General features: G+C 36.8%; 1 protein-coding gene across 13 annotated transcripts in view; it reads right to left on the reverse strand.

The window, feature by feature from the left end:
- RBM44 (RNA binding motif protein 44) overlaps window positions 1-19,022 on the reverse strand; it is a 90,516-nt gene that overhangs the window by 39,621 nt on the left and 31,873 nt on the right. For all 13 annotated transcript variants that reach the window (XR_013173145.1, XR_013173146.1, XR_013173147.1 and 10 more), the window contains 2 exons: window positions 16,699-16,778; window positions 16,518-16,588 (listed from right to left, as the gene is read on the reverse strand). Coding sequence is in view for 10 of the 13 variants with exons in the window: in XM_077155569.1 (XP_077011684.1) it covers window positions 16,518-16,588; window positions 16,699-16,778 (151 nt within the window). In the remaining 3 variants the exon portion in view is untranslated. The remainder of the gene's footprint in view (window positions 1-16,517; window positions 16,589-16,698; window positions 16,779-19,022) is intronic.

The following is a 19,022-nucleotide window of genomic DNA, read 5'->3' on the forward strand; positions in this document are numbered from 1 at the left end:
CTGGTATATTGCATTCCAGCAGCTAGCAAACTAGAACAGTGAGAAACTATAATTATTTGAAAGCCAGTATTTAAAATAATACAAAAAATCCATTCCTTGAGCTGAGACTCAGCATCAAAGGACTGAGAAAAACCCTAGAATGAGCTGAGAATTAACATCAAGAGACTGAGAGAACCTTCTCGACCAAAAGGGGGAAGAGTGAAATGAGACAAAGTGTCAATGGCTGAGAGATTCCAAACAGAGTCGAGAAGTTATCCTGGAGGTTATTCTTATGCATTAAATAGATATCATCTTGTTGTTCAAGATGTAGTGGAGAGGCTGGAGGGAATTGCCTGAAAATGTAGTGCAGTGTTCCAGTAGCCATGTTTCTTGATGATGATTGAACAATGATATAGCTTTCACAATGAGACTCTGTGAATGTGAAAACCTTATGTCTGATGCTCCTTTTAGCTACTATATCAACAGAAGAGTAGAACATATGGAATAAAAATAAATAATAGGGGGAACAAATGTTAAAATAAATTCAGTTTGAAATAGTTGTAAATGAAAGCGAGGGGTAAGGGGTATGGTACGTATAATTTTTTTTTTCTCTATTATCATTTTATTTCTTTTTCCGTTGTCTGTTTATTTCTTTTTTTAAATCGATGCAAATGTACTAAGAAATGATGAATATGCAACTATGTGATGATATTAAGAATTACTGATTATATATGTAGAATGGACTGATTTCTAAATGTTTTGTTTGTTAATTTTTTATAATTAATAAAAAAAAAAATCCATTCCTGAGTTGTAACTGTTATCGCTAAGTTCTGAGGTGCTGAGCTTTTTGTGTATAACCTGGCTACTCCCTGGAACATAGATCTGAGTTATACCTGAGACTCAGAGCTAGAGTTTTGCAGCTCTGAAAGTCAGCAATACCCTATACATCAACTGTTAAAAGAGATGAAAAAGAGATTAAACTTCAATTAGAGATATAAATAAAGCTGATCTTGTTAGGACTAAGGTAAATCAGGCTAAAGGATAAAAGATGATATTGACTGTATTTTAAAACTTCAACCTCTGTGTGAGACCAAAGGAAGAGATGTTTATTTGGTGCAAAACTTATATTTTCTGCAGCACACTATTTAACTTGCAGAGTCAGTTTATTTGAATGCCATAATTTCATGGAACCTTGAATAGGGAGTGAGATCTTGTTGGTTTGTAAGGTTATGTGATGCCCTGATACATCTCAGAGTAATCTGGGCAGAAGATAAAAAGTGTCTGCAAAGTCCCCTTCCGGGACTGGGGGAAAATGTGAAAATATTAAAAACTGCCCCACCTGGGGAAGACCTGGTATTTTTGCAAGCACTGGGGACTACCAATGTAATAGGCCAAGCCCTTTATCTTGGGGCTTGTCCTTATGAAACTCATTCCAGCTCAGGAAAAGCTAATCCTACTTATAGTTATGCCTACGAGTCACCCCCACAGAACCTCTTCTATTGCTCAGATCTAGCTTTTCTCTCTCTAAGCCAATTTAACAGGCGACTTCATTGCCCTCCTCATGTGGGATATGATTCCCACGGGTGTAAACCTCCCTGGAAATGTGGGACATGGCTCTTGGGAGTGAGCCTACCCTAGCATTATGGGATTGAATAAGATTCCTTGACCAAAAGGGATAAGAGAAATGAAACAAATTAAAGTTTCAGTGACTGAGATTTTCAAACATACTTGAGAAGTCATTCTGTAAGTTATTCTTATCCATTATACAGATATCCCTTTTCAGTTTTTGGTGTATCATAGTAGGTAGAGGGAAATGCTTGAAAAGCTGAACTGTAATCCAGTAGCCCTGAATCTTGAAGATTTATGTATAACTATATAGCTTCTACAGTGTGACTGTATGACTGTGAAAACCTTGTCACTGACACCCCCATTATCCAGTGTGTGAAGAGATTAGTAAGAAAATAAAGACAAAAAATAAATAATGGGGTGGCGGGTAGGGAGCATAGAATGTTTTAGCTACACTTTTTTGCTTTTATTTTTATTGTTTATGCAGTAGTGAAAATGTTTAAAAATCAATTGTGATAGGGGGCCTCACGAGTGGGACCAGGATCCCAGACCAGAAACAGCACCCTAAGACCTCGGAGAGGGTCCTCACTGCAGCCCTTGATGGACAAGTGGTGTGGAGGTGGAAGGGGGCTACCAGGAGATTTGGTCATTTCTGAAAAGTCCACAAAGGAAGCAGCAATAAATTAACAAAAACAGGTGGCTGAAACTAAAAAAAAAAAAAATAAAAATCAATTGTGATGATGAATGCACAACCATATGAGTACTGTGAACCACTGACTGTATACTTTGGATGAGTATATGGCATATGAATATATCTCAATATAATTATATTAAACATAACACAAAAAGGTAAAAAGGAATAAATCTAACAGAAGATGTGTGGATTCCTGTTTGTACAAAAATACAAATGGAAAAATTTGCCCTCATGGAAGGGAAGGATTCAATAAAAAAAAGGCATGTAATTTCATCAGATTTATCAATAGATCTAATTCAATTTCAATAAAAATCCCAAAAGGTTTTCCCATGGAAATTAACAACCTGATTTGAAAATATGGAAAAGCAAGTAACTTCGAGAGTCAGAACACTACATATATAGGCAAAGTAGACACTACACATATAGGCACAGATTAGTAGTCTAGGACAACTCGTTATCCAAATGAAAAAAGTTTAAATTAATCCCTATATACAAACATATATATAAACTCCAGATAGATCAGAGGTTTAAATGTGAAAGAACAACATTTTAAAATATTTAGAGAATACATAAAAGAATGTCTTTATGATCTTAGAATAGGAAAATATTTCTTGAATATATAAAAATCACTAATCCTAAGAACTACAAGTTGTTTATTAATCAAAAGAAATCATAAAAATTGAAAATATAAGCCCCAAAGCGAGGAGATATTTGCAACATATGCAACTGTCAAAAGTTAGTATTCAGAATATATTACAAACTCTCATTCAATAAGAAAAATTCAAAGAACTGAATATAAAAAAGAGGGCAAAGAAAAAGATAGGCACTTCACAGAAGATATACAAGACTGACAATAACAGATGTTCAACCTTATTAGTGATGAGGGAAATGGAAATTAAAATCAAGAGGCACTATTCATGCCTGCCAAATTGGCAATACTGACACTCTGTGCACAAGAGTGTAAATCAGCAGCATCACCGAGTCTCGCGTTATCTAAAAGTGCTGGGTTTATATAGATGCTGAGACTCATCAGTTAGTTCTACTTTGAAGTATTCACCTCAGAAAACTCTTGCACATGTATGACCAGAAAACAGGTGAAAGACTGTTCAGAGCAGCACCTAAACAGCAGACCACCAGAAACAACTCCAATATCCAACTGTAGTAAACTGAAGAAACAATGAAAATGAACAAGCCTCAGCTAAACACTTCAGAATGGGTGAATTTCCAAAACAATGTTGAGTGAAAAATAAATTTCAGAAAAATACAGAGTATGATTTTGTGTAAAATTTAGCAGCAGCAATAATCTAAGCAGTATATCATTTACGGATATATCTGTATATCTGTATATCTACATAGAAAATGTGCTGGTTTGAAACTGTTATGTACCCAAGAAAATCCATATTCTTTGAATTCTAATCTAATCTTGTGAAGCAACCATATACTTTTAATCAATTAAAAGCTATATTCTTTTAATTAATTAATTAAAATAATCCAATATTGTAGTATACAACCTTTTGATTTGATGGAGTTATAACTCTGTCCATTCAAAGTGGGTCTTCAAGATGGCAGCATAATGAGGTGTGTAAATACCCAAGAACACTACAGAACAACTGTTAGGGGAACATCAGTGACTGGACACACTGCCTACACCAGTTTGGACCAGGTAGAACAGCTGAGATCCCACGCAGAAGTCCCCAAGCTATGAAGGCTGGTGACCCTCCCCCACGGGCACAGCAGGCTGGTGTCCCAAGGGGAAAGGAAACAGACTTTACTAGTAGCAAGGGCTTAGTTTAACCAAGGGCCAATTTCAGAATTAATTAACAAATTGTGACTACTGAAAACAGGTCCCAGCACAGATAAACCTGGAACAAGCACTAAAGGAACTAGTAATTTTTGCTCAGGCAGAGAGGGGAAAAAAAACAAGCATTTTGAGTTGACCAGCACAAAATACTGGAAAAGGGCTGGACCCCAAGAAAGGGGCACACAGAGCCTGGAGATGCAGAAAGCCACATACCAACTCAAGCTCTGAAAAGACTTTTTTTTAAAACTTTTTAAACACCTCATTAGAAAGAACTGCAAGCATTCTCAGGCTCCAGAACTGCCCCAGGCAAGGGTGGAACTAAAGCTTGTCTGAGAGACAAAGTAATTAGTTGGGTAAAAGAGGTTAATTCCCTCAAGGGCTTCTCTTCTCCAAGAAAAGGGGGCCCAGCGCCAGCGGAATCCTCCTTCAAGCAAGTCAGGCCCCAGGGGCTGGAAAACAAAAACAATCAAACCCACCTGCTGCCTCACCTCTGTCTCAACCACATCCCAGGGAGAGTCTGCTGAAGTTAAAGGTATCACATCACTTTACACTAGTGAGAGGCACTGGGAAGACAAGTGCCACTTGCTGGCAGCACAGGAAAAGCACAGAGTCTAGAGGCTTCATAGGAAAGTCTGGCAACCTGCTGGGTTTCACCCTCAGGAAAAACAGATGCTGGTTCTTCTCTTCTCCTGAGGCATGGGCCTGTCTGGTTTGGGAAAATCTGACTGGGGTCAGATAGTATATGAGGAGACCCTCCTCAAAAAAAGAGATTCCATATAGGGAAGGCAAGAAACAGAAAACCAACAGTTGAAAAATTCTGATCAATTAAACAGAACCTATGCTGGAGGTCTACAATAAGCTGAACTGAATGCCAAAGAACAGATAGAGAACAAAGCCATCCAGCAAGAAAACCTGAGTGAAAACAACCTCCAAAATAAACTAATTAATGCCTAGATGCCAGCAAAAAGTAATGAGTTATACTAGGAAAATAAAAAATATGGGCCAGTCAAAGGAACAAACGACACCTCAAATGAGATACAGGAATTGAACAACTAATTCAGGATTTTCAAACAGACACGCAAAATCTCATCAAAAATCAAATTAACATATGGAACTGTAACCCATACCAAACTGAAATTTGTTCTACAACTAATCATTGCAATGTACTTTGAAATTTATTGCTTTTATGTATATGTTATTTAAAGAGAAGGAGAAGTATAACCTAGAAGATAGGATTTAACAAATGAATATGACTGCTGAATCATTATATTGATATTTCTGTTGGTCTCCAGTATCTTTAAGCCCCTAGAAGAAAAAATGAAAAACGGTGGAACTGTAACCCACACCAAACCTTAAAATCTGTTCTATAATTACTTGTTAAAATGTTCTTGGAAATTTATTGCTTTCTTGTGTATATGATACATTTCATAATTTAAAAAAACATTAAAAAGTCAAATTAACAAGTTGAGGGAGATTATAAGAAAACACTGAACATAAAGAAGAACTTGAAAGCTTGAAAAACCAAATTGCAGAACTTACAGGAATGAAAGACACAAAGAAGAGATGAAAAAACAATGGAAGCCTACAGCAATAGATTGGAGAGGCAGAAGAAAGGATTAGTGAACTAGAAGACTGGACATCTGAAATCTAATACATAAAAGAAGATATGGGGAAAAGAATGGAAAAGTATGAGTAGGGTGGTTTCAGTGAATTGAATGACAACATGAAGCACATGAATATATGTGTTGTGGGTGTTCCAGAAGAAGAGAAGTGAAAAGGAGAAGAAAGACTAATGGAGGAAATAATCACTGAGAACTTCCCATCTTTTACAAAAGACATAAAATTATAGACTCAAGAAGTACAGGGTACCCCAAACAGAATAGATCCAAACAGACACACTCCAGGACACTTACTAATCAGACTGTCAAATGTCAAAGACAGAGAGAATTCAGAAAATAGCAAGACAAAAGCAACCCATCACATATAAGGGAAGCTTGATAGGGCTATATGTGGATTTCTCAGCAGAAATCATGGAGGCAAGAAGGTAGTGGTATGATATATTTAAGATTCTGAAAGAGAAAACTGCCAACCAAGATTTCTTTTTTCTTTGTTTTCACTCTTCATTAGTAACAATAATACAACAATGAATAACATCATACAATGAATTCATACAATGACTATCCTTATAATTTAGTACTGTGTCTAAGTATATCTGCATGATAAATTCCAGAACTGGGGTTGCTAAATCAAAGATTAAATGCATTTGTAATTTTTTTATCATTTGTAATTTTTTATCATCACATAGTTGTATATTCATCATCATGATCATTTCTTAGAACATTTGCATCAATTCAGAAAAATAAAACAGAAAAAAAAAATCATACATACCATACCCCTTAGCCTTTCCTTTCATTGACCACTAGCATTTCAATCTACTAAATGTATTTTAACATTTGTCCCCCCTATTGTTTATTTTTATTCCATATGTTTCACTCCTCTGTCAATAAGGTAGATAAAAGGAGCATCAGACACAAAGTTTTCACAATCACACAGTCACATTGTGAAAGCTATATCATTATACAATCATCTTCAAGAAACATGACTACTGGAACACAGCTCTACATTTTCAAGCAGTTCCCTGCAGCCTCTCCATTACATTTTAACTAACAAGGTGATATCAATTTAATGTGTAAGAATAACCTCCAGGACAACCTTTTGATTCTGTTTGGAATCTCTCAGCTACTGACACTTTATTTTGTTTCATTCTGCTGTTTTCTCAATCCCTTGATGCTGAGTCCCAGCTCATTCTAGGATTTTTGCCTACGTTGCCAAGAAGGTCCACACCCCTGGGAGTCATGTCCTACATAGAGAGAGGGAGGGCGGTGAGTTTGCTTGTTGTGTTGGCTGGGAGAGAGAGGCCACATCTGAGCAACAGAAGAGGTTCTCTTGGGGGTGACTCTTAGACCTAATTTTGAGTAGGCTTAGCCTATCCTTTGCAGGATTAAGTTTCATATGAACAAACCCCAAGATTGGCGGCTCGGCCTATTGCTTTGGCTGTCCCCACTGTCTATGAGAATCAAGAATTCTCCACTTGGGGAAGTTGAATTTTCCCCCTTTCTCACATTCCCCCTAGGGGACTCTGCAAATACTTCCCTATTCACTGTTCAAATTGCTCTGGGATTTATCAGGGCATCACTCTGGACAAACCTACAAAATCTTATGCCCTACTCAAGGTTCCAAGTACTATGGTGTTCGATTAAGCTGTCCACATGAGTTATATTAGGAAATGCACTAGTTAAAATATAAATTTTGTACCAAATAAACATTTTCTGCTTGTCTCACACATAGGTTAAAGTTTTAAAATATTACCATCTATTTTCAACACCCTGCATTACTGACATTACTTTGTTCTTCCTGATGAAGAAACATTTTTAAATTTGCACATTTAGTCACTATCGTTATACACTCTAGGCATTCCTAGATTATACCATCTCAATCTTTATTGTCTATCTTTCCTTCTGATTTCATTTGTGTGCCAAAGCCTCCTCCCTCTATCATTCTCACATTAGCTTCATTCAGTGTTCTAACATTATTGTATTACAGTTATCCATTCTGATATTGTGCTATCCATTTCTGAATTTTTACAATCAGTCCTGTTGCACAATCTGTATCCCTTCAGGTCCAATTACCCAATATCCACCCTATTTCTATCTCCTGATGGTCTCTGTTTCCAATTAAAATTCTCCAAGTTCATTCACTAAAGTCAGTTCATATCATACAGTATTTGTCCTTTTGTTTCTGGCTAATCTCACTCAGCATAATGTCCGTAAGGTCCATCCATGTTGTTAAATACTTCATAACTTTATTATGTCTTATACCTGCATAATATTCCATTGTTGTATATACCAAAGTTTGTTTAGCCACTCGTCTATTAATGGACATTTTGGCTGTTTCATCTCGTTGCAATTATAAATAATGCTGCTATAAACATTGGTGTGCAAATGTCCGTTTGTGTCCTTGCCCTCATGTCCTCTGAGCAGATACCTAGCAGTGGTATTGCCGGGTCATATGGCAATTCTATATTTAGCTTTTTGAGGAACCGTCAAACTGCCTTCCACAGTGGTTGTACCATTTGACATTCCCACCAACAGTGGATAAGTATGCCTCTTTCTCCACATCCTCTCCAGCACCTGTCGTTTTCTGTTTTCTTGATAATGGCCATTCTGGTGGGTGTGAGATGATATCTCATTGTGGTTTTGGTTTGCATTTCTCTAATAGCCAGGGAAATTGAGCATCTCTTCATGTGCCTTTTGGTCATTTGTATTTCCTCTTCCGAGAAGTGTCTGTTCAAGTCTTTTGCCCATTTTGCAACTGGGTTGTCTGTCTTTTTGTTGTTGAGTTGAACAACCTCATTATAAATTCTGGATACTAGACCTTTATCTGATATATCATTTCCAAATATTGTCTCCCATTGTGTAGCCTGTCTTTTTACTTTCTTGACTAAGTTCTTTGATGTGCAAAAGTGTTTAATTTTGAGGAGTTCCCATTTCTTTCTTTCTTTCTTCAATGCTCGTGCTTTGGGTGTAAGGTCTAGGAAACCGCCTCCTATTATAAGATTGATAAGATATTTCCCTGCATTTTCTTCTAAAAGTTTTATGGTCTTAGATCTAATGTTTAGGTTTTTTATCCATTTTGAGCTAATTTTTGTATAGGGTGTGATATGGATCCTCTTTCATTCTTTTGCATGTGGATATTCAGTTCACTAGGCACCATTTATTGAAGAGACTGTTCTGTCCCAGGTGAGTTGGCTTAACTGCCTTATCAAAGATCAACTGTCCATAGATGAGAGAGTCTATATCTGAACACTCTATTCAATTCCATTGATCAGTATATCTATCTTTATGCCAGTACCATGCTGTTTTGACCACTGTAGCTTCATAATACGCCTTAAAGTCAGGTAGCATGATACCTCCGACTTCATTTTTTTTTCCTCAGGACACTTTTAGCTATTTAGGGTACCCTGCCCTTCCAGATAAATTTGGTTACTAGTTTTTCTATTTTGGAAAAGTAAGTTTTTGTGATTTTAATTGGTATTGCATTGAATCTGTAAATCAATTTAGGTAGAATTGACATCTTAATTATATTTAGTCTTCCAATCCATGAACACGGTATGCCCTTACATCTATTTAGGTCTTCTGTGATTTCTTTTAACAATTTCTTATAGTTTTCTTGGTATAGGTCTTTTGTCTGTTTAGTTAAGTTTATTCCTAAATATTTTATTCTTTTGGTTGCATTTGTAAATGGAATTTTTTTCTTGATTTCTCCCTCAGATTGTTCATTACCAGTGTATAGAAACACTACAGATTTTTGAATGTTGATCTTATAACCTGACACTTTCCTGTACTCATTTATCAGCTCTAGTAGTTTTGCTGTGGATTTTTTGGGGTTTTTGACATATAGTATCATACATGTCATAATGACATATCATCTGCAAGCTGTGAGAGTTTTACTTCTTTCTTTCTAATTCTGATCCCTTATATTTCTTTTTCTTGTCTAATTGCTCTGGCTAGAACTTCCAACCCAATGTTGAATAACAGTGGTGACAGTGGACATCCTTGTCTCATTCCTGATCTTAGGGGGAAAGTTTTCAGTTTTTCCCCATTGAGGACGATACTAGCTATGGGTTTTTCATACATTCCCTTTATCATTTTGAGGAATTCCCTTCTATTCCTATTCTTTGAAGCGTTTTCAACAAGAAAGGATGTTGAATTTTGTCAAATGCCTTTTCTGCATCAGTCGAGATGATCGTTGTGGTTTTTCTGCTTTGATTTGTTGATATGGTGCATTACATTAACTGATTTTCTTATGTTGAACCATGCTTGCATACCTGGGATGAATCCTACTTGGTCATGGTGTATAATTCTTTTAATGTGCTCCTGGATTTGATTTGCGAGAATTTTGTTGAGGATTTTTGCATCTATATTCATTAGAGAGATTGGTCTGTAGTTTTCTTTTCTTGTAATATCTTTGTCTCAGTGGCTGAGAGATCTCAAACAGAGTCAAGAGGTTATCCTGGGGGTTATTCTTATGCATCTTATAGTTATTCCTTTTTAGTTTATGGTGTATTGTAGTGACAGAAAGGAAGTTCCTGAAACTACTGTGCTGTGTTCCCGTAGCCTTAATTCTTGATGATCGCTGTATAACAAAATAATTTTTACAATTTGACTGTGATCGTGAAAACCTTATGTCTAGATGCTCCTTTTATCCAGGGAATGGACAGATGAGTAAAAAAATATGGATTAAAAATAAATAAATAATAGGATAAGAAGTAAAATAAATTGGGTAGATTGAAATACTAGTGGTCAATGAGAGAGAGGGGTAAGGGGTAAGGGATGAGCAAGCTTTTTCTTTTTATTTCTTTTTCTGGAGTGATACAAATGTTCTAAAAACGATCATGGTGATGAATGCACAACTATGTGATGCTGTTGTGAGCCACTGATTGTACATCATGTATTCTCTATGTGTGTGAAGATTTATCAATAAAATATTTTTAAAATATTAATGGATTCAACTCCCCAATCAAAAGACATAGTCTGGCAGAATGGATTTTTTTAAATCCATTTTAAAATGGACCCAACTATATGCTGTCTACAGGAGACTGACTGTAGACCCAAGGGCAAAGTGGGTCTTAGTTAGTTTACTGGAGTGTTTAACAGACTTCATGGAGAGAGAAAGCTCAGACACAGGCATTTGGAGATGCTTGGCGAGCCAACACAGAAAGCCACCAGAATCAGAAGCTCGAAGCTACGCAACCCAGAAGAAAATAACCAGGAAACCAGGAAAGGCCAACCATGTGCCTTCCCATGTGACAGACATCAACCTTTCTTTAGAGTCAAGTTTTTCCATTTTTTGAGGCCTTAGAACTATAAACTTGATAATTTAATAAATTCCCTATAAAAAAGCTGAACCATTTCTGGTATATTGTATTCTGGCATCTTTAAAAAACTAAATCAGAAACTATAAAGAAAAGCAGGGGTGAGACTTCCGGAGAAGATGGCGGCTTAGTAAGACGCACGGGTCTTAGTTCCTCCTCCAGAACAGCTACTAAAGAAATAGAAACGGTACAGAACAGCTCCCAGAGCCAAGACAGAGACCAAAAAGACAGCATACCCCATTCTGGAATGGCTGAACCGGCAGGGAGAATCCTCAGCGGTGAGATCACCGAGGGGAGCGCGCTTCCCCGAGCCGGGGCGGCTGGCGGTCGGAGTCCCTCCCTCCCTCCTTCCTGGGCCAACTGGGAGAATTGGACAGGCGGTCTCATCAAGCCACGGCGGCTGGTGCTCCCCCCCACACGCGGCCCCCCGGACTGGCTGGGAGAATTGGATTGGAGGTCCCCCAAGCCGCGGAGACCAGCGACCGGGGTCCCTTCCACACACATGGCTTCCCGGTTCGGCTGGGAACGTTGGATAGGCACTCCCTGAAGCCGCGGCAGCCGGCGCCCCTCCCCACGCACGGATTCCCAGGCCGGCTGGGAGATCCAGATCGGCACTCCCCCAAGCCGCTTCAGCTGGCGATCCTCCCCCACACCAAGAGTTTTCCAAAGTTAAAGGAGCCACAGCATCTTTTACTGGTGGGACCCGCAGACAGACGAGTGCCACGAGCACCACCTACTGGGCAGGATAAGAAAAACAGAGCCCAGAGATTTCACAAAAAAATCTTTCAACCTGCTGGGTCCCACACCCACAGAAATCTGATTAAATGCCCAGATGCCAGCAGAAAATAACGGATCACGCTCAGAAAATTGAAGATATGGCCCAGTGAAAGGAACAAACCAATAGTTCAAATGAGATACAGGAGCTGAGACAACTAATGCTGAATATACGAACAGAAATGGAAAACCTCTTCAAAAAAGAAATCAATAAATTGAGGGAGGACATGAAGAAGACATGGGCTGAACAAAAAGAAGAAATAGAAAATCTGAAGAAAAGCAGGGGTGATTAATACAAAATCAGGAGAGTGAGTAATCTTTATGTTGAGGGGCAGGATGTGATCAAATTAAGGAACTTCAGGAGGTAGTAACATTCTATTCCAATGATAGGTAATAGTTACATGGGTGTTCTTCTATGTTTTTTTCTTAAAGTGTACATATATTATATATATTATTACCTAGCCAAGAATACAGATATTTCATAATGTAAATGTTTAACATTCTATGTGTGCTGGTTTGAAAGTATTATGTACCCCAGAAAAGCCATGTTTTAATCCTGAGACAATCTTGTGGGGGCAGCCATTTCTTTTAATCCTGATTCAATATTGTAGGGCAGAAACTTTTTGATTAAATTATCTCCACGGAGATGTGATGCACCAACTGTGGGTGTGACCTTTTGATTAGATGGAAATGTGACTTCACTCATTACAAGTGGGTCTTGATTAGTTCACTGGAATCCTTTAAAAGAGGAAATATTTTGGAGAGAGCCAGAAATGACAGAAACCTCAGTGCAGATAGAGAGAGCTGACAGAAACTTCAGAACAGATATGGACACTTAGAGAGGGCAGTGCTTCAGAGCTGACAGAACCTGATGTTTGGAAATGGGGGACCCGGTAGACGTGACCATGTGCCTTCTTCCCATGAGATACTGAGCAGGCCAGAGATGCTAAGAGAAGGCCCACAGATGGCAAGTGAGGAATCCCCACAGGAAACACAGGCTGAAAGCAACAGAGTCCTAGAGCTAGAAACCAGCAGATGCCAGCCAAGCACCTTCCCAGGTGACAAAGGTATTCCAGACTCATCGGCCTTTCTTGAATTAAGGTATCTTTTTCTGGATGCCTTAGTTTGGACATTTTTATAGGCTTAGAACTGTAAACCTACAACTTAAGAAATTCTCTTTTTAAATGCCATCCCATTTCTGGTATATTGCATTCCAGTAGCTATAACAAATGAAAACACTGTTTTAGACATTTTGATTTGGGAGGAAAGTTAAATTTTTTTATTTTAAATTCTTTAATTTGTACATGCTAGAGTATGAGAAAAAGATACAGATTATCTTCAGTGATAGGATTTATTTTATTTTAAGGAATTCCATGGAACTGAGGTAGCAAGGGACATGATCTCAGCAATTACACCATTACTCTAGGTCCCAGCATGCTTCAGAGAGGAAGCAGAAGTAGCTCAGTGGTGTTCAGGTTATAAAAAGGTGGCTGAATATTCTACCAAATCATATCGGCATTTATACTTCTCTGGAAAGAGTCTTGGCAAATTGCTTTAATACTATCTAAAAAGGAAGCTCCCTCCAGGTCAGATTTTCATGTCAAGTTCCCTTAGAAGGGGCTGGTCAGCTTCCCTCAAGTCCAAGGTATGTTTGATAGGGTTGTAGCCAAAGTACTTATTAATGATAATTAATTCTATTAATAGAAAAAAGATTATCAGAAGAGGTTAAAATGCAAATCAGAAGCATATATGCAATACCTAAATAAAAGTGATTTTGGAACAAAGAAGGAGGTACACCAGGGAAATGCAAACTAGAAGAAAGTAAGGGTCCTATAGCATTCAGAAAAGGATCAATTCAAAGCAAGAAGCATAAAGTAACACAAAGATCATTTAATAATAAGAATACAATATGTAAGAAGCAAGAAGCATTAAGCCACACAAAAATCATTTAATAATAACAATACAATCCATAAGAACCAAGTAACAAAATAAAAAATATAAAAAAATGAAAGAAGAAAAATACAGTGTTCTAGTCTGCTAGCTGCTAGAATGCAATATGCCAGAAACAGAATGGCTTTTAACCTTTCTTTCTTTTTTTTTTTTTTTTAACATGGGCAGACACCAGGAATCAAACCTGGGTCTCTAGCATGGCAGGTGAGAATTCTACCTGCTGAACTACCGTTGCACCACCCCAGAATGGCTTTTAAAAAGGGGAATTTAATAAGTTGCTGGTTTACAGTTCTAAGACCGAGAAAATGTGCCAATTAAAATAAGTCGATAAAAATGTCCAAATTAAGGCACCAACAAGAGATTACCTTCACTTAAGAAAGGCCGATGAAGTTCAGGGTTTCTCTCTCAACTGGAAAGGCACATGGTGAACATGGTGACGTCTTCTAGCTTCCTCTCCATGCCTCTTGCTTCATGAAGCTCCCCCAACGGCACTGTCCTTCATCTCCAAAAGTAGCTGGCTGGTGGACTCTGTTCTCCTGTCTCTGCTGCTCTCATCATTCATATGACTCTGCTCTTTTGCCATCTTTTAAAGAACTCCAGTAAACTAATCAAGACACACCTGGAATGAGTGGCGTCACAGCTCCCTCTAATGAAAGGTTAATACCCACAAGTGGGTGAGTCACATCTCAGTGGAGATAACCTAAGCAAGTTTCAACCTGCATTGTTGAACAGGGATTAAAAGAAATGGTTGCTCCCACAAGACTGATTAGGATTAAAACATGGCTTTTCTAGGACATATAAATCCTTTCAAACCAGCACACACAATATAAGTAGTAGGCTTGAAATCATCTTTCAGCTTACAATTAATCAAGTTAAAAAACAAAATGCTAGAGAATACTTAATGAGGCTGTTCTAATAAAAATATAACAAATGTTATACCCTCTCTGTTTGACCAGCTTAGTTCAAAAGCACTGTGTCTAAAAGCACTAAGCACTGTGGCTAAGGAGGCAGGGTCATGTACACAGATGTCAAAAACCATTCAGTATTTGTGAAATGAATAGGGACAGTAATTCTCCTCAAAGAAGGAGTGAGGCCTTTATAAGAGGAGTAAGGATTCTTCCATTAAAAGAGTTAGTTTTTAGAACATTCAAAGTCTTACATACTTATCCTAAAAATAAGGAAGAATGACATAAAAAATTAAGCATTTAACTAGAAAAAACAGAAAAGGAAAATAAACGCAAGAAAAGGAGGATATTAACACAGAAGAAAACAGAAAAAAAATTAATAAATCAATCTAAGAACTAGTTCTGTGCAAAGCAATAAAGCTGATGGGTACTAAAATAATAAAATCAAGAGGTGATGAAGCATATTAGAAGATGAAAAAATTAACCCCAAATTAAGAATGAAAGGGGGCAATATTCACAGATATCAAAAGAATTACATTTTTAAAGATAATCATCTGATTAGGTTTTCAAATTTACTGACAGAGGGGTGTTTGCCAAGCATTGATTCTTTTAAATTGACAATGTAGACCAAAACCAGAGAAAATCTAAAAAGAATTTCAACCATATAATTGAGAAAGTTGGGCAAGAGCTATCCCACCAAATCACCACCCCTACACAATGTCAATGGAAATATATATAAAAAATATGAAGATTGGCTGTTTGTTGAATGATGAAACTATTGATACATTTTATAACTTCCTTGTATTTAACAGAATTTTCTAAATTTTCACTCAATAATACTTGAAATAAGAAAAAACACTTTTAAAAAAAAGAATTCAACAAGTTACTAAAAGAATCTTTCACATCAAGTAATACTCCCAGGATTATAACACTATAATATAATGAAATGTATTAACACCATATCAAATAAAATGAAATAAGGAAAAAACATATGCTTTTAATAGATTTCATTTAAGACAAATTTCAACACCTCTTTTTTTTTCTTTTTTCAAAGAGAGGAAGAGTTTATTACTATATGTCCAGTAGGAGAGCAGATGGCCTAACAGCCCAAAATCTGTCTCCCTGAATTTAGGGGGTTCAAGATTTTTAAGGATTTTAGCAAGGGAAGATGAGGTCATTTTGAATAGCAAGTTCAAAGCTGAAAAGGAGACAGTCAACACCTCTTTTGTTTTTTTCCACATGGGCAGGAGAAACAAACTCGGGTCTCCGGCATGGCAGGCAAGAACTCTGTCTGCTGAGCCACCGTGGCCCGCCCCCAACACCTCTTTTTAATACACTTCAATGAGAGCTGAAATAAACAGCTATCACTTGTAAGGATGAAAGAGTAAAGGCTTCTCCATTAAGCTATCACTATTATTTAATACTTTTGAAAGTTCACAAAACAGAAAGTAGCAGCCTAAGAATTGGAAATGATAATCTAAAAATACAAAATCATCAACTTATAAATAATTAAAATCAGCTTAATAAGACTAAATACAATGTTCTGAGTACTCAGGACATGGTAGGCTTTCCCTGAGAAGTTTGCATATATAACTCTAGTAGTATTGCAGCAGTATTGAGTAACAATAGTATTACCCTCATTTTGTAACTCTCTGAAGTACAGAAAGGTCAAGAAACTTGCTCACGTTTTCAGCTAGTTACTGAGAGAGCAGGGAACTGAACCCATGCTGTCTAGCTCTAGGGTCCATTCTCTTCATTTTTGCACCCTATTACTTCTACAAAATGCTTCTCCCTCTATAAGTCTGGGATCTCCCTAGCAAGCAGCCCTTGTCTTTATCACTGTTGTAGCTGATGTTCAGCACAAACAGAGCAGTCATCCAGTAAATGTATATTTTTTTAATCTGGGAAACATACCTGTAATTAGAAGAATCATAAATTGAAATTTCAGAAACTTGGTATTTTTGGAAATGAGACCTTAAATCAGCCTAAAAGAAAAATAAAAGCTCATGTTGAAGGTAGAAAAAACAACAAATGATCAAAACAGGAACAATTAATAGATTCGAAAATAAAGCTCAAAAAGGAAACCCTGACATACCTCAGATACTGAAGGACTGAGACCACCAACATGTATCAAATAACTTTTATCTCTTCGTAAGAGTTCGAAATTCTTCATTTCTGCTTGTAGAGAGACATAATAGAAACAATAAAAAATGACCACTTTACTTCCAAAGTTGTACTGAAATTTTTAAGAGAAAACATGAAAATTGTAAAATATTTCATTTTTTTACCGTCACAAAGCTTATTATAGTTATTAGCAATTATCAGCATTAGAGTGAAGACTGGAAATCGGGACTATAGTTTTAGACTATCCAGGCCCTAATCATATCATCTCAAAAATAAAGAGGTTGGATTTGTTGATATTAAGTTCCTTGTATTCAAAAAATGGATTGATAACTTAATACCTAAGCAGAGTGATCATTTACATCATAATGAAGAAAAGTGTCTTTCAATTGCCTCTGGTTAGAGAAACGCTATCTAGAATGCTGGAGTATAATGGCTTTTAATTTGTGCCAGTATTAATCCTGGCTACAACCAGTAATCCCAGAGTTCTCTTTATGCATTTTCTTTTCTGGGGAAATATCACACAAGAAAACCTTTAAATCATACAAATGTCAACAACCTTTTTCTGGCTTGACCACTCTCGTTGATGGTAATGGCACATAAGGAAAAAAGGGGAGGGGAACTATAACTTGATTTAGACAGTTAAAAACCACAGATATTAAGATTATAGATTTTTTTCTTGCATTTTTATGGTTTCTACTTTGAAGTAAAGAGAACCTGATCTAAAACCAAAAAGGATTCATGGAATTGAGATTCCTTCAACATTATCAGTATCTACACCTGGGGAAAAAGGATACTCTCAACAAGTATTTCTTGAATGAATTCTAAGAATAGCTTTTATTTATATGTTTTATAATTTTTATATAGTAACAGGAGATTTGTACATTTTTTCCATCAAATAATAAGAACAGCCTAATATTTATACAGTGCTTCCCATAGTTCAGGCAATATGCCAAGCACTTTATAAGCATTGTCTCATATAATTCTCACAGGTAGGTATTGATATTTCCATTTCATAGATAAGGATGTGAGGTTTCAAGAGTTTATGTCACAAATCTAGCAAGTGGCAGCAACTTGGGGTTCTGGCAGAGTTCTTCATTTCTAGGCAGTAATACCTACTCATCCTTTCCCTCATTTATTAATTTACTTCATTTCACTTGTAAATTTCTTTGGACTGTAATGTATTATATAGTGAAAACAGTGAAAAAATTTATCTTTATAACTCATATTTTTACATTAGGATGGGAGGGCAGTGAGAAACTACAGTATAGTAGCTGAGGGCCACAAATAAGAATCAGAAGTCATATGTTCTATCACCTCACCTTTCACCAGTTCAAAACAAAATATTAATTGGACACCAGGTGGGCCAGATGCTATACCTGACATTGGGTATAGAGAGTGAACAAAAGAGGAAATCTCAGACCGCCACCAAGCTGAAATTCAAGTGTGGGCAGGCAGTCAACATTTCAAATAAAATATACAGCATGTGATAGTATTATGGAAGAAAACAATCAAGGAAAGAAACAAAGTAGTTAGAGTAGAACTATATGATATTTACTTTAAATTGTATATGTGTAATATAAATTTGCATAAATAAATGCATAAAAGAATGGTCACTGAAATATTAATAGTGTTTATTGTAGGGTAGAGAAACTTCAAATGATTTGAATTTTCTTAGCTTTTCTATTTTGTTCAAATATCTTAAGTATTATTTATACAATCAGGGAAAAAAGCCATAATAAAATTTTTCCTATTTTGGAAAATAAAAGAAAAATCAACAGAAGTATATGGGAAAAAAATAACAGAAGGTAGCACAAATATCATCGGAAATGATAAAAGAGCGATAATCAAAGACTGCTGAGGAAATTTCAAGACCATTTTAAGCAATTAAAGACTACCTAAAGATGAAAACATTCCTGAAATGGATTATATTACTGAAGGGAGGGAAAGCAAATAGTTTTCGTCTCTCATGCCAGATTGATAAGATTAGTCCTGGCTGGCTAACGGAGAATGAGCAGCCTTGGTTTATCACATTCCCCAAGGCCCTGGAAAGTGCCCAATCAGGTTCAAAGCAAAAGGATGCCCAGAGGAGGAGGCACAGGATGCTGGGTCTCTCTATGTGCTAACTGATTCCAGATTTAAGCTTTTAGGAGGCAGCTTTCTGGAAGAGAAATGAACGCTTCCTTAAAAAAAAAAATCTCCAAATTGTCAATTTTCTGTGTTTCTACTTATGAAGTGTGCTCGTTTGAAACTGTTGTGTACCCCAGAGAAGCCATGTTCTTTAATCTTCATTCAGTA

The sequence above is a fragment of the Tamandua tetradactyla genome, chromosome 3, assembly GCF_023851605.1.
Source record: "Tamandua tetradactyla isolate mTamTet1 chromosome 3, mTamTet1.pri, whole genome shotgun sequence".
In the NCBI taxonomy this organism is placed as follows: domain Eukaryota; kingdom Metazoa; phylum Chordata; class Mammalia; order Pilosa; family Myrmecophagidae; genus Tamandua; species Tamandua tetradactyla.